At 38.4% G+C, this 23779-nt stretch overlaps 4 protein-coding genes and 1 long non-coding RNA gene across 7 annotated transcripts; all 5 read left to right on the forward strand.

The window, feature by feature from the left end:
* The first annotated feature begins 471 nt into the window (after positions 1-471).
* LOC134619831 (uncharacterized) lies at positions 472-2053 on the forward strand. Of its 3 annotated transcripts, XM_063465668.1 has the most exons (6): positions 472-537; positions 665-748; positions 1019-1348; positions 1471-1575; positions 1656-1690; positions 1783-2053. In XM_063465668.1, the coding sequence occupies exons 1-6, from the start codon at positions 483-485 to the stop codon at positions 1900-1902; spliced, it is 729 nt and encodes a 242-aa protein (XP_063321738.1). In that variant the 5' UTR covers positions 472-482; the 3' UTR covers positions 1903-2053. The 3 variants fall into 3 exon arrangements, with proteins under 3 accessions (XP_063321738.1, XP_063321730.1, XP_063321740.1); XM_063465660.1 differs by having other exon boundaries at positions 665-1348; XM_063465670.1 differs by lacking the exon at positions 665-748 and having other exon boundaries at positions 475-537.
* A 3139-nt stretch (positions 2054-5192) lies between these two features.
* On the forward strand, positions 5193-6577 carry LOC134624053 (uncharacterized). Its single transcript, XM_063469039.1, has 5 exons — positions 5193-5196; positions 5291-5995; positions 6081-6206; positions 6289-6332; positions 6458-6577. The coding sequence occupies exons 1-5, from the start codon at positions 5193-5195 to the stop codon at positions 6575-6577; spliced, it is 999 nt and encodes a 332-aa protein (XP_063325109.1).
* A 4378-nt stretch (positions 6578-10955) lies between these two features.
* LOC134624054 (uncharacterized) lies at positions 10956-12386 on the forward strand. The gene is made up of 5 exons (XM_063469040.1): positions 10956-11010; positions 11113-11811; positions 11911-12033; positions 12117-12151; positions 12249-12386. Exons 1-5 carry the CDS (start codon positions 10956-10958, stop codon positions 12384-12386), a joined length of 1050 nt encoding a protein of 349 aa, XP_063325110.1.
* Positions 12387-14943: 2557 nt separating this feature from the next.
* LOC134624055 (immunoglobulin kappa light chain-like) lies at positions 14944-16363 on the forward strand. The gene is made up of 4 exons (XM_063469041.1): positions 14944-15001; positions 15120-15821; positions 15929-16045; positions 16239-16363. The coding sequence occupies exons 1-4, from the start codon at positions 14944-14946 to the stop codon at positions 16361-16363; spliced, it is 1002 nt and encodes a 333-aa protein (XP_063325111.1).
* A 3509-nt stretch (positions 16364-19872) lies between these two features.
* Positions 19873-21336, forward strand: LOC134619866 (uncharacterized). The gene is made up of 3 exons (XR_010092057.1): positions 19873-19949; positions 20557-20723; positions 21071-21336. It is a non-coding gene; the product is annotated as an uncharacterized LOC134619866 (long non-coding RNA).
* The last annotated feature ends 2443 nt before the right edge of the window (positions 21337-23779 follow it).

Below are 23779 nucleotides of genomic sequence, written 5' to 3' on the forward strand. Positions count from 1 at the left end.
TTTAAAACAAACTACTTGTTTTATGCTGCAAACTACACTATATAAGTAATTCGTTTTTGTATAAAAAATTCCTAAGGATATGCTTCCCCAAGGCCAATGGCCTGTTTAACAGTGATACAGATATTGTCCCAAAAAATCCACCAATTTTCAGTAAATTCAATTTGGCAACTTTTGCAAAATCCACCACTTTCACTTTACTTTTTTATTATTCTATTCTAGGCTGTAGAACATAAATGAGAGTTACTATGCTCTTTCACCCTTTTTAAAAATTTTGTGCTTAATAGGCATCTCACAATGTCAGCATTTATTATTAGAAAAAACAAAACGTGATACTATGGTTTCCAGTGAGCACTTTGCATTTCCTAAGTAGGACATACAGCGCAGCGTCACATTTAGTCGGCCAATCAAACACAGTCCTGCCTATAAAGAGTAGAAAAGAGGGTTTTTTCCTTCCTTTTTTTCACACAGCAATTTTCTGCACAATGGCTTTTTCACTGCTGGCTTTTTATTTTGCAATACTGTTATCTGGGACTCTGGGTGAGTTGTGTGTTTGTTCCTAAGTCTTGTAGGTTCATTTCTCCTCTCTAAGAATATTGAATTCTTTCACTTTTGCCTTACATTTGCTTTATTTTATATTTCAATTCTGCTCATTTGACTGATCTAGAGCTGTCCTCATCTGGTCATCAGAAGAGCGTTTTTGTGTCACGTAAAACGAGTGACAACTTGATTTTGAAATGTTTCTACGAAGGTGAGGTTGCTGCAAGGCTTTACTGGTATAAACAACCTCTTGGACAGAAACCAAAGCTCATCTCTTACTCCTACATATATGAAAAAAATAACACATTTTTTGGCGAATTCAAGAATAATCCCAGATTTTCACTGGATGCTGAAAATGGCAAAAACCACTTGATGATCAGAGATTTACAAATTTCAGACTCAGCCACTTACTACTGTATGACCTCTTATTTATACAGATTAACATTTTCAGAAAGCATTACTGTTATTGTTAACGATGCAGAGTCAAACGTCCAAGCTGTGGTCCAACAGTCAGCATCTGAGACCATCCAGCCAGGAGACTCTGTGACTCTGAACTGTACAGTACACACTGGGACCTGTGACGAAGAACACAGTGTGTACTGGTTCAAAGACTCTGGAGATTTTTACCCAGGACTCCTTTACACCCATGGAGGCAGGAATGATCAGTGTGAGAAGAACGAACAAACACACAACTGTGTCTACAACTTGCCAATGAATAACCTGAATCTGTCTCATACTGGGACCTACTACTGTGCTGTTGCCTCATGTGGACACATACTGTTTGGAAATGGAACAAAACTGGACTTTGAACGTGAGTAACATTAAGACTGAGCTTACTAAAACCACAGTAGATCCCACCCAGTTGTCTAAAACAAACAAAAAAAAAAAAACCTGTAAATGAGGACTCTGTTTCTGATGTCTGACTTCATGCAGATAATGTTTTCTGGAGCGGCACCTTTGCAGTCACCTCCATCCTGAGTGTATTGCTGGCTTTCTCAGTGTGTGCGATCAGCAAGAAATGCATCTGCAAATCTCCTGGTAACTAATGTTTAGGTTTTTTTTTAACCTGCAAATTATTCCAGAATTTTAAACATAAGAAACTTTTGTTGTTCTTGTAGAATCTCAAGCAAGTCTCCCTAAATCAGATGCAATGGTGATGTATTACCAGTAACTATTCAGTTACCTTTTTTCTACGCAAAAGTCAATCTGTGGACATATTTTTATTAATAAGTATTTTGTTGCCAGGGTTTCCAAGAGGCAGAAAGACTCTATTTTCCATCTTCAACTGTCAACCTGCGCAACAGATCAAGAAGTCAGAAGGATCACACCTGGAGTGAATGTGTGTACTATAGTGTAAAGCATTAGTACGCAGAGAAGACACGGTGTTTGAAATGTAGTATTTCTTTTTTCTGTGGCATCATGTTCACAATATACAATATATACAATATATCACAATAATGTAGCAACCATGAGAAACAAATGTCAGTATTCACTTATTTTTTAATCCTCATTCTCTGCCAACAGTCTTTTAAAGGTTTTTTTTTTTTTTTGTAAATTTAATGTTTTTGAAGCTCAATAAACATAATAAAGACTAAAAGACCTTCAAGCTTGAGACAATATCTGTGTGCCAATTCAATTCAGTGATAACATGTCTTATTATTGTGATTATTATTTCGATCGTGGCTCAAGAGTTAGGAGTTCGCCTTGTAATCGGAAGGTTGCCGGTTCGAGCCCCGGCTTGGACAGTCTCTGGCGTTGTGTCTTTGGGCAAGACACTTCACCCGTTGCCTACTGGTGGTGGTCAGAGGGCCCGGTGGCGCCAGTGTCCAGCAGCCTCGCCTCTGTCAGTGCGCCCCAGGGTGGCTGTGGCTACAATGTAGCTTGCCATCACCAGTGTGTGAATGGGTGGATGACTGGTTGTGTAAAGCGCTTTGGGGTCCTTAGGGACTAGTAAAGCGCTATACAAATACAGGCCATTTACCATTATTATTATGTATGAGCAAATTAAGCCAAGCTTGTCTCTTCAAGAGAATGGATCATGAAATGTAGTAATTCTAATGCCAAGTTAAATATATAAACTAGACTTAATCTGTTATCCTAAATACATAAGGTCCCAAGCAGGAGTGGATCTAGAGAAATTTTCTTAGAGTGGCAGGAAAATCAAATGGGATGGCAAAATCAGAGTCATTTCTTTACACATACAGATGTGTATTTTTTTTTTTTAATTTAGAAATAATTTACAAAAAATGGCACAAATCTGCACTGTCATGAAGAAATTTTTGACTGAAAATCTAAACCTAATTTTTCATGATTTATTGGGTTCCAGGGTATAATTGGCCATTTTTGACTACTTTTAATTTTACCTTCATTTTTCACCATTAAAAACTATTTATATTCCCTTGTTTGGTATCATTCTTTTCAGCACAAACTCACATGTCTGAATCCACTGTTATTTTTTTTAATTTTGACATTCTGTATTAGCGCAATTGATATAAATCTTAAATTTTAAAAACTTATGCTCAAATTTAGGAAACAGCAAAGTTATTTACAACTATTGCCCCAAAAATGCAGCCAATACCTAGCACTACACGTTTTGTACAGGATAGTTCATTTAAATGCCCGTCATAAAGTAATAACTAGCTCTGAGCTATGTTTAATATTAATAAGTCCTAAACTATGACTGCATTGTATTTTCAGTTTTTCCTCCATTTTGCTTTAGATTGCAACTTAGCTTGCAAAAATAATTTAATAGATGGATAGCACCTAACCTTTTCTCTAGACCTCATGGTGAATATTCTCACTAACACCAAGTCTCTTGTTCTCAACTTCACGGATAATCCTAGTTAAGCCTGCACTGGGTTGGGTGTGTAAAGGAGGATTACAGTAAATATTTGTTGTCAATACGACTACTTTTTGCTGGCACATGGAAGGATAACCTCATCAAGATTTAAGAAGGTATGCCATGTGAGAGGTCACTACTGAATCTCTTGCAGAACAAATGATCAGGGGTAATATGCTGAAATGAGGAGAGGTTGTTTCAGCAAAAGAATATGCCCAGTCGAATAATGTGAACTATTTACCAGTTATGTCGATTGCAAGTATTTGCAGATATCAAATTGGAATTTTACATGAAGGAAACGATGTGCTTATTATTATTGGCAGGTACAAAGCCAGATTCTTATTAAGTGGTATGACTGCTTTGTTTGGGCAGAGAACGATTTAGGGGACAACATTTTTCAAGTCGGACTAGTTGAGAGTGAGGAACATTAGCATGGATTTGGGAAAAAATAGTCCATGTTGAGGTTGAATTGCATAAGAAAGAGTGAAGCACTTCCAATAATATAACTTATAGTCTAAAGTGCTTTGACTGTTAAAAAAGATTAAACTGTTTATGGCTGATAGTTAGAGGATGGGGAAATCCTGGATACTGATGTGTGAAGAAAAGCAACAAACCTGTGGCCTTAAAAGGTGACCCAAGTTCAGGCACGTGGTCTGACAGCAGAGTCAGTTAAAATAGGACAAGGAGAGCTGACAAATTATTGTCAATTGAAGGATGACAACAAGTAAATCCCATTGGTCATGTTGTTTTAGCAAAACATCGTTGACAGACAGCTTTGACACAAATTTAAAATGTCTTTACTGTAAACATTTTAGTCTATGACAAACAGGCACAGAGAGCTAAAAGTGGGTGCATCCTGTCAAACACAATGCCTTTTACCATTTTTCTGTTTTGACGTGTCAGTGCAACGGCCTTTGTGGTTTCAGCAGGATGTGTTGTTACGCTCACACATACATCACGACCTAAGGTCCACTTGCTGTAAACACCCAAAAACTGTAGTTTTCCACGGGTCACGTTTATTTCGTGCTGCAACTCATGAGCTCAGAATAGTTCTTTTATCCGGAATGCAAAACCATTATTGAAAATGATGTATGATAATCATTATTCAAACAGCAGTAGAGTACAGAGTAAAATAAGATAAATTACAAATGTTACATTTCATTCATGCAACTTAAGAGCAAAGATATTATAATCCTGAACATAAAATACCAAAATCCCGTGTGAATGTATTCATGTTGATATTCCTAATGATCTCTTACTGGGCCGTGTGCTGCTGTTTTCTGGTTTACCCTATTGTTATCCACAATGAGCTCACTGCTGGAATCCTAATTCTGTATACTCAAATTATTACTCATCACATCTTTTAAATGAAATGTGTTTTACAGCATGGGATATGCTAGAAATGAGAATCAATTATTACAATGAAAAACACATCATTATTAAACTGGAAAATCAAATGCAACTGGATCAGAGCAGCTTCTGCTTTGATCCCACTTATACAGTATAACAAACCTAATGTAGACCAAACTCCACTTTCAATACTTTTAGATCTGTTTGTCATTCCAAAAAACAGGCTATATGTGACCGTGTAATTCTTCTTAGATATCATACTGTGTTTTCCACTACAGGCTGCAGTAAACGCGTGATCGTGAGTTCCATACAGTAGATACTGTGTCACCTTTGGCTGGCCAATCAAACACATTGTTGCCTCTCAAAAGTGGAGCAGCTATCAGTAACCTTCATTTTACACGAGAATCTCACCACAATGGTGTCTTCAGTGTTTTTCTTCTGTCTTTTGTGCCTGTTATTCGGAAAAATGGGTAAGTTCCATTATTATGGATTCAGATTTTTTTGTTGTTAGGTTTTTACGTTTAACTGAAAGTGCATTTGTTTTTTTCTTCAATTCCACTACAGTTCAGATGACTGAGTCGCAAATGTTCTCATCTGAACATCAAGAGTCTCGTTTCATATCAGCTCAAGTTGGTGGAAAAGTGACATTAAAATGTTTATATGATGCTCACGTTTCTGCAAGAGTGTTCTGGTTTAAGCAAAATCTGGGACAAAAACCAAAGATCATTTCTCACTTTTTCAAATATAATGTGAACAACTCTTTTAATGAAGAGCTCAAGAACAACCCACGCTTCACACTGGATACACAAGATGACAAATATCACTTGACAATCAAAGATTTGCAAATTTCAGACTCAGCTACTTACTACTGTGTTCAGTATTCATACACTTTAACCTTTTTAGAGAACGTCATCATCAGTGTAAAAGGTTCAGGTGTGAACATCAAAGCTGTGGTCCAGCAGTCAGCATCTGAGACCATCCAGCCAGGAGGCTCCATGACTCTGAACTGTACAGTACACACTGGAACCTCTGATGGAGAGCACAGTGTTTACTGGTTCAAAGACTCAGACGAATCCCATCCTGGACTCATTTACACACATTTGGGCAGAAACGATCAGTGTGATAACAAACCCAGCACACAAACACACACCTGTGTCTACAGCTTGCCAATGAGCAACCTGAGTGTTTCTCATGCTGGGACCTACTACTGTGCTGTTGCCTCTTGTGGACACATAGTATTTGGAAACGGGACCAAGCTGGAGCCTAAAGGTGAGTAACCTTTTCTACCTGTTTCTCACTTTATCAATATTTAAAGATATAGACAAGAAAACGCTCTGTTTCTGGTGTCTTGCAGGCACGTTTAATTCTCAGGGTTTGGTGTATTTCTTGAGCGGAACTTTGACATTCAGCTCCATCCTCAGTGTTGTACTGGGATACTTGCTGTACAAGATAAACAAAAGTAACAGACACCAATCGACAGGTAAGTGGAGTCTTTTAGGTAACGGCTTAGACCGGTTTTAGCTAAAGTTGGCTTTTCAATTAAATCAATGTTTCACAAACAGAATCTCAAGCAAGATTTTCAGGCCCCGCAACAACAAGTTCAGAGGTGAATATTTTTTTTTTAATGACTCGTTAAAGCACTCTTCAACAAACGTTTTACAGTCTTCTGTGTTATGGCCATTGTTTAAATCTGAAATCATGTTCTTATCTACTTTTACGCATTTTCAACAGGGTTACCAGCATGCTGACAGCCTTCATTATGCTGCTTTAAGCATTAAAATCCCCAAGAGATCAAGAACACAGAGAAATAACACCGACGATGAGTGTGTTTACTCGGATATAAACAAATAAAGATGGATATTTGTACATCATGTAGTTATTTCTTTGAATCTCCTTGAAATGGCTGCAGTCTTATCTTGTTACATAGATGTTGTTGTAGTTTCATACTGGTTAAATTGGAATGATTCCCATTTAGGAACTGCATTTGTGATTTACCTGTATGGCATACTGTAAATGTATGCTCTTTCTTTCTGCTGCTGCTGTGGCTCAGGTGGTAGAATGGTTTGTCTGCCAATTGGAAGATTAGTTACCCAGGTATTCCTGTCCACATGCTGAAGCATCCTTCTCCATGACACTGGACCATGAGTTGCCTCCAATGTATCCATCAGAGTGTAACAGAGTTACAGAGTGTGAATACTAGAAGAATGCTTAGTGAAGATAAAAGTGTTCTCTGAATATTCTTCATTAAATGTATGAGACTTCTTGTCAGGGGGCTGGATCTCTGACCCACCATTTTTGAGTTATTTTGTATTTTTTGATTACTTATGAGATAATGTTCTGGGGTTATTATTAGTTCATCTTAGTTTAAGTTTAGCCAAGTTTGGGTTATCGTCAATGTCTCCTTGTTTTTGAGTCTTTTTCCGTCTGTCATGTGTTACCTCCTTGTCTATGTAGGTTTCCCTTGTGTCTCCCTCTCTGTGTCTGTTGTGTCAAGCTTGCGTGTCCTAGTTCATGTCTCTCCTTGTTTCCTGTTTTATTTTGAAAATCTTGTTTCCATGTTCAGTATGTTTAGCTTTGCTTCCCTTGTGGCGTCATGATCATTTGTGCCAGTGTTCAGTCCCAGTTTAGGTTTAGTTTCGCCCTTATTTCGCCTTGTTGTTCTCTTTTTTTGTATTAGCTGTAATAAAGGCTCGCTTTTTGTTGAAACAGGTTATTTCTCCAGTGTCTTCTTTTGGGTTCACTCCACAAACACACCAGCCCACCCGGCTGTGACACTTCCAGAAGGATGCACTTTGAGTGGAAATTACCAGCCCATCTACTATTTAGTGGGGTGGATTCATTGTTAATATTCCACAAGTTTCACAAGAGAAACAAGTGGTAATTGTTTTTCCTTTGTGATTCACAGGTAATTACCCTGCACATCCATTGATAATCGCATAAATCTATTTCAGTCAGACAACTCAGGTTTAAATTATTGATTTATTACAGCAGCAGATGCCCCAAACTAACTACTCCTTATAAAAATGCTTGATATAGAGATTCAAACAATAGATAGCGATGCAGGACAGCAGCAGCACTGACTGCCAGTTTGAGAGGATGTGTGTGAGGAATGTGCCCTGATAGTGTGTGAACCAGTGAAAGGCTTCACCTTATGCAGCAGTAGTCATTTTTGTCTTCAGTTCACACTACTGGTTTATCTGGCTTTGTCACACATACGTACTGGAGGACAAATGCCATTCACCTACTCCATCCACAAGTAACAGTAAAATAAACTGACAAAGAAATCAGGCCTTTTAACCATTGGTGTACAGACTGCAGGGGAAACAGAATATCCACTTTTATTATAACTAGGATGAAATACAGTCATTCAATTATTTCAATTTAATTCAATTATAACTAAGCCATATTTGCTACAAGAGATCCACCTACTTACCCGGGTCAGTTCTGTCATATTGATCATATTACAGGTGTGCTAATTGAAGAGTGAAAAGTGTTTATTCATGTATTGAAGTAATGCATGCGTCTGGGAAGGGATCTCAAAACTGGTTTATAGATGGCAGACGGTTGGTGTCGTAAACCACTACCTCTGTTCAAAGATGGTCGTTCACAGTGGACATAGATGGCTTCTTTGACTCTTCTTTCAAACCAAGTCCAGACGCTTTTCTTTTGAAGCTCCATAGACTATAACGACCTGGATCACTGAGAACCTTCACAGACACTCAAACATATAGCAGTTCTAGAAGTGCCAGGGGGGGGTTTGAGATGTTTTTTTGTAAGCCAGTGACCATATTTGCAAAAGAGAGTGGTGCTATGTTACAAGCTTGGTTAGTAATCGATAAACTTGTGGCAGAGGTGTGGTCTCTAGCTCCGCTGCAGTGCAGAGGTATTGCAGTGGGCTCAGGGGGCTGTGCTAGGAACGCTGATGGGGCAGGTGGAGATGATTGTGTTAGCAAGGTCTCCTTCCTTTTAGTGAAGCCGGCGACCTGAGATGAAGGTATGTCGAGTGTTTAGTCAGCTGCAAAGCTGACTGCCAGGAAAAGATATTGGTGCCAAACCACAAAGGAACATTTCTGTGCACTAAATAAAAGACACCAAAACAGTCACCTGAATGCTGTGTGGGGTCCAGATCCTTCACAAAACTGTAGGGGTAAAATGCACAGATAGCTAAATAACAGGGAAATTAAATTCATCTAAACTAGTGTACCACACAGCAGATCATATATTTTTTTTATTAGATAATTAAAAAATAGAAAGGGAGAAGAGAAAAAAAATTAAAACAGTCACCAAAATCCCCCAGCAACACAGTCTGTAGAAGTTTAATTCAGCAACTCTAATTAGTGGAAGTGAGGTCTGTAAACAGTGAATAGGTACAATTTTCTTTGTCAGAGTTGTCATTGTGATTGTGGCTGAAGCCACTTACTAAGGTTACTGCATTGAAATGTACTGTACTGAGCACTTATTGGTCAAAAAATATTAATTAAAGATACAGTCCACCCAGTCAAATCCATAACCACAGAGACTCAAAGACCATGGTCCAACTAGTAACACTATCTCCAGATAGTCTTTTTAACACATATTTGGCGGGGCGTTCCATGCGGTGCCGTGCAGGGAAGGCGGATGCACTGCATCTGCAATCACTGCTGACTTAAATATTGTACTGGGTCCCGTGTTTGTTGTTGTTGTCAGTGATATGTATGGCTGGCAGCGGGAGAGCTGCAGCCGTTGAGAGTACTGTTACAGCAACTGTGTGAGTGCTAATAAAGTGTGCTGCAAAGCATGTTCATGCCATCGGGTCTGCCGTGGTGATTTACAACATAGTATAGTAGAATCTAAAACACAATAGCCAGTCATATGAATCAGCTGGAACATCAAATTTGAGACGAGGTGGCACAAAGACTTTTTAATCAGAGTATAGGATCAGGTTAACTTTTGGGATACTGATCCACACAGTGAGGTAGCAGAGCGTGTTGTTGATAAATTTCAGGCACTTTGGCATTAATGAAATTCACAACAGGTGCCCTAGAGAGGCAATGATAAGACAACCTCCAAAACAGGAATGGTTGTAAAGGTGGAGGCCACCAACATTTTTTATCCTCCTCATCTTTTTATCATATGACCACTTATGGTTCAGGGGTTTTACTGCGTTTTGGGGGATGTGGTCTTAAACTGTTGCATTATGCATTGTTTTCAGTAAATTGCATGTTCAAAAAATGTTTTGTCTCACTCCCATATTTTCTTGTTTCATGTTGAAGCTCTACTTGGAACCTTGTTAAGATCCAACCATGAAAAATAAGATTTTTTTGCCATTTTTCAAGTGGTCTTAAACTTTTGATTGGGACTGTACAATGATCCTTTCGGCAGGGCTCAGATGCTGACAACACAGTGCCTCTTACCATTTTTCTGTTTAGATGCATCAATGCAACAGCCTCTGTGGTTTTTAGCAGGATGTACTCTTACCCTCACAAATATCTCACGACCAAAGGACCACCTAATGTAAAGAGCAAAAAACTGTAGTTTTCAACAAGTCATATGTACTCCGTGCTACGGCTTATATGAGCTCAGAATACTGCTTTCACCTGGAATGCAAAACCATTATTATATATATCAGTTATTATTTAACAAGCAGTACAATGCAGAGTAAAATAATTTCACACAGATGCAGGTAAACTGAGTAAAAACGATAAAAATGACCATTTAAATTGCATTTATGCAACTTCAGAGCTACCATATTATTATATAGAACGTTAATGCTAAACACCAAAATCTGGGGTGCAAGGATTTATGCCAATATTCCTAATACTCACTGTTTCTGGACCCAGATGATGCTGTTTTTCTTACCTACGCTGGGCTCACTGCCATAGTCAGTATCCTACATACTAAATATGCATTTTGAATTGAATGTGCTTTAATCACAGCATGGGATATGCTGAAAAAAGAGGTTGAACTATTACAATAAAAATACTGAAGATAAAAGGACCTCAGCTTCTGCTTTGATCTGGTTAATATAACATATTTAATGATGATTACGATTAATAATATTCACACACAGGCTTTATGTGACCGTGTAATTCATCTTAGATATCATACTACAGGCTGCAGTAAACACGTGATCGTGAGTTCCATACAGTAGATACTGTGTCACCTCTGGCTGGCCAATCAAACACATTCTTGCCTCTCAAAAGTGGAGCAGCTATCAGTAACCTTCATTTTACATGAGAATCTCACCACAATGGTGTCTTGTGTGTTTGCCTTTTGTCTTCTGTGCCTGTTCTTTGGCAGAATGGGTAAGTTCCATTATAATTCTCATTATGTCTTTCTTTTAAGGTGTTGTGAGATCATTATATTGAATTGATTCTACATTTGCTTTTTCTTTGATTCCACTACAGTGACAGAGGCACAAATGTTCTCATCTGAACATCCAGAGTCTCGTTTCATATCAGCTCAAGTTGGTGGAAACCTGACATTAAAATGTTTCCATGATGGTGACAGGTCTGCAAGAGTGTTCTGGTTTAAGCAAAATCTGGGACAAAAACCAAAGATCATCTCTCACTTTTTCAAATATAATGTGAACAACTCTTCTAATGAAGAGCTCAAGAACAACCCACGCTTCACACTGGATACACAAGATGGCAAATATCACTTGACAATCAGAGATTTGAAATGTTCAGACTCAGCTACTTACTACTGTGTTTACTATTTATACACGTTAACCTTTTTAGAGAACATCATCATCAGTGTAAAAGGTTCAGGCGTGAACATCAAAGCTGTGGTCCAGCAGTCAGCATCTGAGACCATCCAGCCAGGAGGCTCCATGACCCTGAACTGTACAGTACACACTGGAACCTGTGATGGAGAGCACAGTGTTTACTGGTTCAAAGACTCAGACGAATCCCATCCTGGACTCATTTATACACATTTGGGCAGAAATGATCAGTGTGATAACAAACCCAGCACACAAACGCACACTTGTGTCTACAGCTTGCCAATAAGCAACCTGAGTGTTTCTCATGCTGGGACCTACTACTGTGCTGTTGCCTCATGTGGACACATACTATTTGGAAACGGGACCAAGCTGGACTTTGAACGTGAGTAACATCATGAGTGAGTTTATTGAAAGTAGTTCTAATTCTAACCTCTGAAATGTAATGTAATGAAAATCTATTTCTGATGTGGAATTTATGCAGATAATGTTGGTGTTCCTCTCTCGCTTTTCTGGACTGGCGCCTTTGCATTCACCTCCATCCTGAGTGTACTGGTGGCTTTCTTACTGTGTATGATGAGCAAAAACTGTGGATGTGAATCTTCAGGTAACTAATGTTTTGTTTTTACCTCAAAACTTATTCCAGAATTTTGAATGTTATTTATATATATATATATATTTATTTTGCAGAGTCTCAAACAAGAGCCTCCAATGAAGATGCAAAGGTGAGTTAATACTGGTCAGTTGCCATGATTCCTAAATCAACCTCCGATATTAATAATATGATAAGATAATATAAGCTAATAAATCTTTTGTTGTCAGGATTTCCAAGAGGCAAAAAAGTTCCTTTTTGCTCCTTCAAGTGTCAAGCTGGATAACAGGTCAGGAAGTCAGAGGGATCAGACCTGGACTGAGTGTGTGTACTACAGTGTGAAGCTACAGTGGTACACAGAGCAGTAAAACTGAACGTGTTTCATTTGCTATTTAGACACAATTTTTCCTTTTATTGTTTATTTGTGGTGTTCAGCTAAAACATGCTTGAATAACACGCTTTCTTTATAAAGCATAATACTTTCACTTTTAGGGTTTTATTTTTCCTGTGGGGTCATGTTCACGATGTCTTTTTTAATTTCGCTTGTAATGTTTTTTGTAACTTCAATTTATTTTGAATTTGTCTCCGGACAAAAATTTTTTTTGTAAATCTTATGTTACTGAAGCTCAACCACAATAAAATATTTAAAAACCTTCAAACCTTGACTCTATATGTGTGTGCAAGTTCAATCCAGTGATAATGCAGATTGTGTATGCATCTCTTACCTGGGAAAAAACTGACACATGCACTATGAGAAGTAGACAAGTTGGTGTTCTGTCCAGTCAACATACATTGTCAGATCGGCATACGCATGGCACAAACTGACAGCTATGTATGTTAGACGATACACGCAAAACTGCATTTCTCTTTTCAAAGAATATATTAAAAACTGCAAAATGTATAAATGCACTGCAAACTGTGCAGCTCTGCAATTGTCACTATAAACAACAATTTGCTTGTCCTAAAATAAACATCATTTACTTACCATTTGTCATCCGTATGCTGAACCGACGGCTTCTATTCACATGGTGGGATTATTCTACAGTGTGCACACAAGCGAGTTAATGCAATGTCCTCATCTTTTCTGACTGTTTTTTCACTAGTTTTACATTTGGCCAGGGTCAGCAGTAATACATAATGTTATATGCTATACTAATGGTAGCATGAGGTGATACATGGACTGTAAAGATTGCGCAAGTAGTCCAATTCCTCCAGGATGGCACATCAATACTTGCTCACTCCCAACACAGTTTCAAGAGCAAGGAAGAGATTAGAGGAGACAGGCAGTTACTTTTGGATACCTGACTGTCATTAGGTGTTGGGATGAAATACTCTGACTCATTCTTAGACCTTACACTGGTGCAGTGGGTCCTGGGTTCCTCCTGGTGCACAACAATGCGAGAGTGTGCAGATAGTTCCTGGAGAATGAAGGAATTGATACCACTGACTTCACTTACACTGGCCTGACCTCAATCCTCTTGAACATTATGTTTCAGTCCTTTTGACACCACCAGGTTGCACCACAGACAGTCCGGTAGCCCAGTGATATCCTGGTCCAGATCTGGAAGGAGGACATCATCCATCATCTCATCAGGAGTATGGCCCAGAATTTCCAGGCATGCATACAAGCACATGGGGGCCATACAAAGTGCTGAGCATTCATTGAATTGCTGCAATGAAACTAAGGCAATGAGGACTAGCCTGCTGCATGTTTTTTCTTTTTCTTTATTTTGGGGGTGTCTTTGTCACTGCTACTAAGACAATGGACCACTCTGTCTGATGCTATTCTACAGCATTCTGGAGGGACTTTCCCAGACTGGCTTTTAAATATAAGGGTCTCAGTCATCCACTGATGTGTTTCAAAGGAAAGCAAAGCAATATGTTGGGCATTAGCTTCACTGCAAGTACTGCGGACAGTAAGCCAGTTACAAGTTACAGGGATCCTGATTTTCCGTGTTCACTCCTATAATCTCTCCTTCTCCTAAAAGGCAATGACGCCCTGGTTTTCAGCGCACAAAACATTAATATAATAACAGGCGGAGGACTGAAGGAGTTGTGGCAAACTTTCATGACATAAGCTTCCAGAAAGAACTTGCTTTTGAATCTGTGTTTGCTCATTTTTGATGCATGAGGCACTACTGAAACAGCACAGCATCTCAACCCCTTTGCTATTTATTTTCTGCCTCTTTAAGTAGCCAGTTGTTGTTTTTAGGATAATGTTTGGGTGTTCCACCAAAAATAGATGCTACCTGAAAGAAATATCAGGTAACAGTTATTTTCATACTGTTACCTGAATGTGCGCTGTACCAACAGTCCATTTCAGGCAGCTAAATAATTAGCTAAAAAACATATTCCAGAAGCTACATGTTAACATAAAGAGTGAGGGGATTGCAAGATCAAATGCCTGTCCAAACTTACCATATTACATTTGCTTTTATCTCACTTCTACAATGAAAGTGAGTGGATATTTATTTTTAGTTTTCAAAGCATCAAAAAAGTGTATACAGACCTCATTACAGTCTGCCTCCTCTGGGCAGCATGGAAAGTGTGTCAGTCATACTGTCACAAAGAGATCGATATCATGCGAACATCCAGCAAGTGCCTGATGCCTGTTTTGTACACGTACTGAGTCTGTAAATGATGAACAGAAATAAGTTGCACTGTGTGTCCTCACTTGTGTTTACACTCTTTATAATGATCAGTTTTAGACTGAAAATATAAAAAACAAAACATGACACAAAAGATTATGGAACTGTCGCTATATCATTGTATCAAAGGAAACAACCCTCTGCGTAAAACGCACAGAAGACACATTTCATATTGGGGGCAGATCACATGACTTTGCAATGGCCAATCAAAAGCTGTCTTGTTTCTAAAGAGTGGGAAAAAGTCAAGGTTCATTTCATTTAACACAGAGGTTTGCACATGATGACACCTCCCAACTTTGTTTTCTATGTGACATGTCTGATGTTGGGAAATATAGGTGAGTTATGATTTTCTTCACTCTTCCATTGGTTATGACTGCTCCTCTATACACATATGTTAATGAAATGTTTCCTGTAAAATTAATGCTGTGTCTGCGTTGTCTCATTCCCTATCAGTTCAGTTGACTCAACAGAATTTCTCGGTAACTCATAAGCAAGAGAGACAGTTTGTATCAGCTATTGTTGGTCAACGCTTGACTTTACAATGTTTCTATGAAGCCAACGATGCAACAAGGTTCTACTGGTACAAGCAGAGTCTTGGACAGAAACCAAAGCTCATCTCTACTCAGTATGTATTTAAAGCAAATGGGACTTTTCATGATGAATTCAAGAACAATCCACGCTTCACCCTGGATACAGAAATAGGGAAAAACCACTTGTATATAACAGACTTGCAGAAGTCAGACTCAGGTACTTACTACTGTGCAAGGCGGGTTTCTTTAGTCCTAGAATTTGCAGAAGGCACTACTGTCAGTGTAAAAGGTTCAGGATTAAACATCAAAGCTTTAGTGCAGCAGTCAGCATCTGAGACCATCCAGCCAGGAGGCTCTGTGACTCTGAACTGTACAGTACACACTGGGACCTGTGATGAAGATCATAGTGTTTACTGGTTCAAAGACTCTGGAGATTTTTACCCAGGACTTCTTTACACCCATGGAGGCAGGAACGATCAGTGTGAGAAGAACGAACAAACATACAACTGCACTTACAACCTGCCAGTGAAGAGCAGAAACGTATCTCATTCCTGTACCCATTCCTGTGCTGTTGCCTCATGTGGACACATACTGTTTGGAAGTGGGACAAAACTGGACTTTGAAGGTAAATAACATTATGACTGAGCTTCGTGAAAGTTGTTTCAATTCACACTTCTAAAACCAAAAAAACTAATGGATGCAAATCTGTGTCTGATGTGTCACTTTATGCAGATAATCGTGCTTCTTTCTGGACTTTCTGGAGTGGTGCCTTTGCATTTACCTCCATCCTGAGTGTACTGCTGGCTTTCTTACTGTGTATGAGCGATAACTGTGGCTGTGAATCTTCAGGTAATAACTGTTTTGCTTTTAGCTCACAACTTCTTCTAGAATTTGGAATGTTAATTTTTTTTTTCTATGCCGCAGAGTCTCAAGCAATCCCTTCCAGAGCAGATGCAAAGGTGAGTTAATACTGTTCAGTTTTATTTTACTTACGGAAAAATCCATCTTTGGAAATATTTTTCTTAATACGTTTCTTGTTTTTAGGGTTTCCAAACATCAGAAAAGCTCATTTTTGCTGTTTCAACTGTCAACCTGTGCAACCGATCAAAAAGTCAGAGAGATCAGACCTGGAGTGAATGTGCGTACTACAGTGTGAGGCTACAGTAGTACACACAACAGTAAAACTGGATGTGTTTCATTTGTTATTAAGACACAAAGTTCTTCTTTTGAGGTTAACTGTAGAATAAAATTCAGATTTGAACATTTCTTTCTTTCGTAGATTATTTGTGCTGTTTGTGGTGTGCAGATAAAATATAATACATGCGTTTGTGGTTTCTGTTTTATTTGGGGGGGGGGGGGGGGGGGTCATAATCACAATAACATTGTTTTGATTTTTCTGCTGGTAAATGATTTTTGTAATGTTACACTATTCTAAATTCTTCTCTCAACAAAATGTTCTATAAGATTTTTTGTAAATCATATGTTACTGAAGATAAACCACAATAAAAATTGAAAGACCTTCAAAGCTTGACTTTATATGTGTGTGCATGTTCAATCCAGTGATAACACAGACCCGAGTGACTGTTAGTGACAGTATTGTGTGTGTCAGAGAATTCAGCTTAACTCTAGATAATAAAGAAATGTAGTTGTTCTGGTACCAAATTAAAGAAATAAACTAGAGTTAATCTATTACCCTACACAGTACATGAATACAAGAAGAACATTCAAGCTCCACACTGATTGTCCCAGTATCATATAAAAACGTCACTTTTCAAATGAAATTTTTCACTTAAAGCTCTGGTTCAAATCAACTTTGAGACTGCATAAAACATCTGCATCTAAAAAAACATACATAATTATTTGTTTATTATTCATCATATTGAAAATGGAAGTGTCTGCTATTTGTATGAATAATATAATCTGATCATGCATAATATTATAAGTACTAACAGGTGAAGTGATACGTGTGAGTGTCACGATATTTGGGAGCAATTAAACACTTTGCTCTCAAAGTTGATGTGTTAGAAGCAGGAAAAATAGGCAAGTGTGAGTATTTGAGTGAGTCTGAGTTGTGGGCCAGATTGTGATGGCTTGACAACTGGGTCAGAGCATCTGCAAAACTGCAGCTCTTGTCACGATTCGCAGGTGGTCAAAGCTCACTGATATATGTGGGGCGTGTAGGCTGGTCCTTTTGGTCCCATCTAACAGATGTCCTACTGTACCTCAAACTGCTAATCCTGGTTCTGATAGAAATGTGTCTGATTTCACAGTGCATCACATTTATTTGAGTATGGGGCTGCATAGCCGCAGATCAGTCAGGGTGCCCATGTTGATCCTGTCCACTGCCAAAGTGCCAACAATGGTTATCAGAACTGGACCACGAAGCAATGGAAGGAGGGTTTATGTTTTAAATGTAAAACATCCTTTGTGTATTTTGACTTTAAACCCTGAAGAAAACTTGCATGTTGAGTCTCCTTGGCTAAGCAAACAATCACAGTCAGGTCTGATGAATCACATTTTCTTTTACATCACATGGGCAGCCAGGTGTGTGTGCCTTGCTTACCTGGAGAACACCTGTCACCAGGTGAACTATGGGAAGGAGGCAAGCAAATGAAGGCAGTGTGATGCTTTGGCAATGTTCTGCTGGGAAATCTTGTGTCCTGTCATTAATGTGGATGTTGCTTTGAGACGTACCACCTCCCTAAGCATTGTTGCAGACCATACACATCCTTTTTTAATGGAAACTGTATTCTCTGATGGCTGTGGCCTATTTCAGCAGGATAATGTACCCTGCCAAAATAGTTCAGAAATAGTTTGAGTAGCACAATAACGAGTTCGAGGTGTTGAGTTGACCTTTAAAATCCCCAGATCTCAAAGCGATCAAGCATCTGTAGGATGTGCTGGATAAATAAATCTGATTAATTGAGGCTCCACCTCATAACTCACAGAGCTTAAAGGACCTCTTGCTAAGTTTTTGGTATATATTTATAGCCAAGAAGTTGCTAATTAGCAGCGAAAGTATAAAGTACATTCCAGGGTCCTTCTGTTCCAGAAATGTTTAAGCTAGATGGCTAATATGTATTTACGTGTAAACGTGTTTGTCAGGGGCTGGGGCTGTGACCCAGCATTTTGAGTTTGTTTTGTATTTTTGATTTTCTTATGTTTAGTATGTGATTATAAGCTCTTGTGTTATTCTTACTTAAGGTCTAGTTGAGTTTTAGTTTAGCCAATATTATCACCTATGTCTCCTTGGTTTATGTGTCATGTTTCCTTTCCAGTCTATCATGTGTTTCATGTTTGTGTTGTGTCCATGTTGTCAAGCTTGAGTGTCATGTCTACATCTCTCCATGTTTCCTGTTTTATTTTGAAGAGACCAGTGTTTCCATGTTCAGTGTGTTTTTTTTCACATCCCCCTGTGGCATCATGTTCATTTGTGTCAGCTGTGTCTCTCCAGGTGTTTCCACTTCCCTCATTACCCTTCTGTGTATTTAAGTCCTCTGTCTCGTTCTGTTCTTTGTTGGGTCATCTGTTTGTTTTTATGTCGAGTCACGTCAAGTCTGTGAGTTTTTTCCTAATGCTCTGTTTCATGTTTGGTTTGTTTCATAGTTACGTTCTCACATGTTCCTGTCCAGTTTCATGTTCTTGTCCATCGTCATTATCCCAGTTTAGGTTTCAGTTTAGTTTCACCCTTGTTTTGCCACGCCTTTTTTTTTCTGTTTTTTGTATCAGCTGCAATAATGTTTTTTGTTTAGACACCAGTTCATTTCTCCCGTGTCTGCAATTTGGGTCCGTTCCATAAAACACAACGTCATTTCCCGCTGTAACAGTGTTGCTTTCTCGTGATTATTTTTCATGTGTGGTTGAAATAAAATTACTCCTTCTACTTGTACTGTATGTTACTGCAACTTCTGCATGCGTGTCCATTTCACGCGTTGGCAGTAAAAGATGAACTACCACAATATTAGACAGTTGGTGTCAATGTTATGTCTGATCGTAGAAGATGAAGCAGTTAGATATCATCTACAATGATCCTTTCGGTAGGTCTCAAATGTTGACCTAATGTTAGCTAAAATTTCTGACAGGTCAATCCTCAGTCCTGAACAACCGAATGCAACAAATGGACTTCAATCCTGACCAAGTTCAGGTAGGTAGTTGGAGAGCAAAGAGGTGGAACAAAACTGAGTCAAAGAAATACGGTCTTTAAGTTTGACATCATTAGCCGTTTCTGGATCCAAACTCCACTTTAGGTCCCAAAGTCAAACGAACACTGCAGCTTCTCTCAGAGTTAAAAACTGTCTAAATTCTTTCGTCTGTAATAAAATGAACAGTGTGGCTGCTCTACCAGGTGTAACAATTAATTTTAACATCCAATTATCTACCAAAACAGAATTTATGAAGTTAGCATTGAGTTAGCTCACTAGTTTCCATCTAAAGATGGTATACCATGTTCTGACTGAGGGATTTTTGAGAAATTAAAACGTACAGCTCGCTATCACCTCCGACATAAATAAAGACAGAAAACTAAACAGCAGTGACGTTTGTAGGATTACTGAAGTTGGGCTAGCTGGTGTATAGAGAAGGGTCTGGCTGCAGCCACTGTGGAGCTCCACAGTAACCGGAAACACGTGACCTCCACAGTAGCCGGAAACACGTGACCTCCACAGTAACCGGAAACACGTGACCTGCACAGTAGGCAGAAATACGTTCCTGCGTGGATCATCGACTGTGGAAATCTTGCAAGTGGATCGTAAAGGTTGGGACAGAGTCTTTCATGTATAATTTTTTTTTGCCGTTAATAATTATATAATTTTAGGAATCATCTAGTTTGCTTACACTGATTACTTTGGCACTTTGTTAGCGTTACAACAACGGTCATACCTCCGAAGTATCTAAACTTTAGTAAGGAATGTGTGTACTTTTGACACCTCTGGTTAGCATTTAGTGGTCAGTTTCAAACGTATTTATTTTTTGCTTGTTATTGAACTACTTTTCACTATCTGTAACATCAATGCACATTGTTCCATTTACTGCATATTGCACTTTATTCATGTCTTTCATTCCACCTGCAAAAACATTGTAACAAGGTCGTCACAAAGAGGTTTATATATGTATAAATACTAATATTCTCTATTCCATTCTGTTCTGCTTTTTTATTGCCCAGATTTTAGTTAGCCTTTGTTAAATTGTCTGTTATATGTCAATAGATATGTATGCCACAAATAAAAGTGTTTTGTAAATTATGTTTTTGTAAAGAATTTTCTCCACAAATCTCTTACATGCTAACTGTAACGTTTTATTTCTGCTAAAACCTGAACTTAAATGTGTATATGGTGTTTATCTGTTTTTCCTCTCTGTTTTAGATGCTCATCAATTTGGAGTTCTGCCTCCAATCCAGAATTGCAGGAATGCACAACATGTTGCAGAAGACTCTTTCACTGCCCTCTGTGCCCCACTTTCAGCCCTACTGTCAACGCAAAGATTGAGGAGCATATAAATGGACACATTAAAAATGCTTTGCCTTTCAAAGGTATGTTGGTATTAAATATACCTCATAGTTAAAGTTATAAATATGCTCTTCTTTTCAGCACTTCTGCAGTCTCTTTGTTGACTTAAAAGTTGCTTTTCACATTGTACAGTTCAGTGCATTCATCAGCGAGAGAAAAAAGCGTGTTTTCCTTAAATATTTTTTTTCCTGTTCACCACATTTCCTGACAGCTCTTGTGATCCATACCATTTTGCTTTCATTATTGAGGGTTGGCTTGGATATTTTTGTTAATATGTACAATCCGATTGTTAGATAAACTGATTGCATTCTATACAACTACATTTAAATTACATGTTGTTGTTTGTTTTGTTTTTTTCTCTCTCTTACAGACAAAATGATATACCGGTGCACTTTCACTGCCCTGTCTGTAACATGACAGTCATACAGCGTGGGGATATGGCAAGGCAATTTTTCTCATGTCAGCATTCAGGACTGCTCCCCACTGAACTCTCCGAGGAGCCCCATCTCCCTCTTAATGTCTTGTCTCCAGTATCTAAACATTTTCTGATTCTTTGGTAGAACATTCATGTGCTCTACCCTCTGTGCTAAATGAAACTGTGGCTTGTGGAAAGTCCTTGAAAATGAAACGCCCTCACTGTGGTCTTAGTCTTCTTAAAGAAAATCTTCAAGGCTCACATGATGAGGAGGCATTCAAATAGATGTTTGCCTGGCTTGTCATCTGCAGTGTTTTTGTGTAGAGGGACTTCTTCCTCTTTGTTTTTCAGTTTGCAGAGGACATGGAGCTCTTTTTAAAAGCTTGTGCTGATGAGCAGGGACTACGGGTCAATGCGATGTTTGACATTTAATGGACAGATGAAGTCACTGGCTGTTTGTTTGTGTTTTTTATGTGTTGTTGTTTGTTTTTCAGTGTACAGAATTCCAGTTAAACTTATTGTTAAATATTCACTTGTTTCCATGTCCATAGTTATAGTAAAAAAATTAAGTGTAAATGCAACAGCATTGTTTATACTTGTAACTTCAGAATAAAAAGCTTATTGTTGATATTAACATTAATATATTACCCTGTAATCAATAATATTTTTATACATTTTACGCATTAACCCTCTGGGCTCTATCCTGGCCATTTGTGGCCACTTGACTTCTCTTTTTTTTTTTTCGACTACTACACTGCAGTGGACCAAAAGAATGACATAGGTTTGATCTTAAGGATCTAATACTTGTGTGTGTTTGTGCATGACATTGCAACGCAAATATGTATTTGCAAGATAGACTGAAATAAATAATGACGCATCAAATATTACACAGGCTGCAGTGAATTTTTGTTGATACTGGCTATTGAGATTTGAGTTTCCCAGTCAAACTTAGCTTTGAAGCACATGCTAAAAACACTTTTACTCTTTTACTTACATTTCATAACAAGACACCATAGCCAAAATATTAACAAAATATATATTAATAAAAAATTCAAATCTGCAGCACATACAGCAACAAACACTGTTAGTAAATGTGTCCGGGAGTTTATGCAGGTGCAGAAAGTGCTGTTGCTGTAAGTAAGCCTAACAACTTCCAGATCACTTATTTTTCTGGAAAGATGGTAGGAAGGGCATCACTGCTCATTTCTACAATCTCCCAGATCTTGGAATACAATGCCTTTGTACCATGAAACCACTTCACAGTACTAGGAGTCCACTAAAACCTATAAAGAGAGTGATCCTGGAAGAAATGGGGCACACACTAGTGACCTCACCAATTGCAAGACAGCCTTTTCCCCGATGCTCAGATGGGGAAAAAAGGAGGTTTCATGAAAACATTAGGACTTTATCACCGTTTTATCTGAAAAGTTAATGGTAATATATAACCTAACTGGCTATAAAGAGTAAAAAATTTAGATACAATTTTGATTTTGATGAAAAGGACTGGTGCTATTTTAAAGAGTCACGTCGGTAAAAGTAGATAAATGTTTTAAGAAATATACATTTTATAGCATTTTGTGAACATACACAAAAAGTGGCCATTTTTGGCAACAAACAAGCTGAGAGAGTTTTATATTTTTTGCTCTCCTTGAACAAAAATAACAGTGCATAATAATCAATGTTGATGTTAATCAATTAGATGTCCCAGACTATACTATTAATAATACAGTGGTCCCTCATTTATCGCAGGAGTTAGGTTCTAAAAATAACCCGCGGTAGGTGAAATTCATGAAGTAGCCAACTTTATTTTTTACAATTATTATAGATGTTAAGACTGTAAAACCCCTCACTACATGCTTTATACACTTTTCTCAGACAGGCATGAACATTTTCACACTTTTCTCTTTTGTTCAAACACTGTTAGAGTTCAAACCTTCGTAGAAACATAGTCCAGTATTATGGAATGAAACCAAAAGGTGCATTTGAGGGTGCAAAACGTTTCGTCGGCATTGTTGTGTTTGTTTGGGAGAAAACTTACAAACATACAGTACAGCACTTCAGAGTTACACTGCTAGCGATCGAAGATTTATGTAAATTCGACAAGCTAAACGCATTCTGTACTGTACAGCAGCAGTCCCCAACCTTTTTTGCACCACGGACCACTTTAATGTCAGACAATATTTTCAGGGAACGACCTTTAAGGTGTCGCGGATAAATACAACAAAAGAATAAAAAAGAAACTGTGGTATTTTGTAAATATAATAATAAAGGTGACTTGAGCTGTGCGCCAACAACAATCACAGTGACATCCTCCTCTCTGCTTCTTAATGCTCCCTGGTCGCTATGGTAACGCGTAAATAGTTCTTTCAAAATAAGACACACAACTACAACCATACATTTCACACCGGAGCCTCAACTCTCGCGGAACGGTACCAAAGGACTCACGGACCGGTACCGGTCCGTGGACCTATTAGGGACCGCTCCTGTACAGGAGACACTGGACTAGATTGATTGACAATGGTCTACAGCAATCAGAACGCACAACACGATGTGCTGTAAAAAAAAAAAAAATCAGCGAAACAGCGAGTGTCGCGGAAGGTGCGCCGCGTTATAGCGAGGGACCACTGTATACTTTTGGCCACGAACAATTTAGGGGATGTTGAA

This window comes from Pelmatolapia mariae, linkage group LG3_W, assembly GCF_036321145.2.
Source record: "Pelmatolapia mariae isolate MD_Pm_ZW linkage group LG3_W, Pm_UMD_F_2, whole genome shotgun sequence".
Classification (NCBI taxonomy): Eukaryota; Metazoa; Chordata; class Actinopteri; order Cichliformes; family Cichlidae; genus Pelmatolapia; species Pelmatolapia mariae.

Excerpts from the sequence above, each read along its gene's own strand:
- LOC134624053 (XM_063469039.1), top strand. Across the intron at positions 6,207-6,288 it reads TAACAGACACCAATCGACAG|AATCTCAAGCAAGATTTTCA; the intron begins GTAAGTGGAGTC and ends TTTCACAAACAG. Across the intron at positions 6,333-6,457 it reads CCGCAACAACAAGTTCAGAG|GGTTACCAGCATGCTGACAG; the intron begins GTGAATATTTTT and ends CATTTTCAACAG.
- LOC134624055 (XM_063469041.1), top strand. The coding sequence starts at position 14,944 with ATGATGACACCTCCCAACTTTGTTTTCTATGTGACATGTCTGATGTTG. Across the intron at positions 15,002-15,119 it reads TCTGATGTTGGGAAATATAG|TTCAGTTGACTCAACAGAAT; the intron begins GTGAGTTATGAT and ends ATTCCCTATCAG. Across the intron at positions 15,822-15,928 it reads GACAAAACTGGACTTTGAAG|ATAATCGTGCTTCTTTCTGG; the intron begins GTAAATAACATT and ends CACTTTATGCAG.
- LOC134619831 (XM_063465660.1), top strand. The coding sequence starts at position 483 with ATGGCTTTTTCACTGCTGGCTTTTTATTTTGCAATACTGTTATCTGGG. Across the intron at positions 1,349-1,470 it reads AACAAAACTGGACTTTGAAC|ATAATGTTTTCTGGAGCGGC; the intron begins GTGAGTAACATT and ends GACTTCATGCAG. Across the intron at positions 1,691-1,782 it reads TCCCTAAATCAGATGCAATG|GGTTTCCAAGAGGCAGAAAG; the intron begins GTGATGTATTAC and ends TTTTGTTGCCAG.
- LOC134624054 (XM_063469040.1), top strand. The coding sequence starts at position 10,956 with ATGGTGTCTTGTGTGTTTGCCTTTTGTCTTCTGTGCCTGTTCTTTGGC. Across the intron at positions 11,011-11,112 it reads CCTGTTCTTTGGCAGAATGG|TGACAGAGGCACAAATGTTC; the intron begins GTAAGTTCCATT and ends ATTCCACTACAG. Across the intron at positions 12,034-12,116 it reads CTGTGGATGTGAATCTTCAG|AGTCTCAAACAAGAGCCTCC; the intron begins GTAACTAATGTT and ends TTTATTTTGCAG.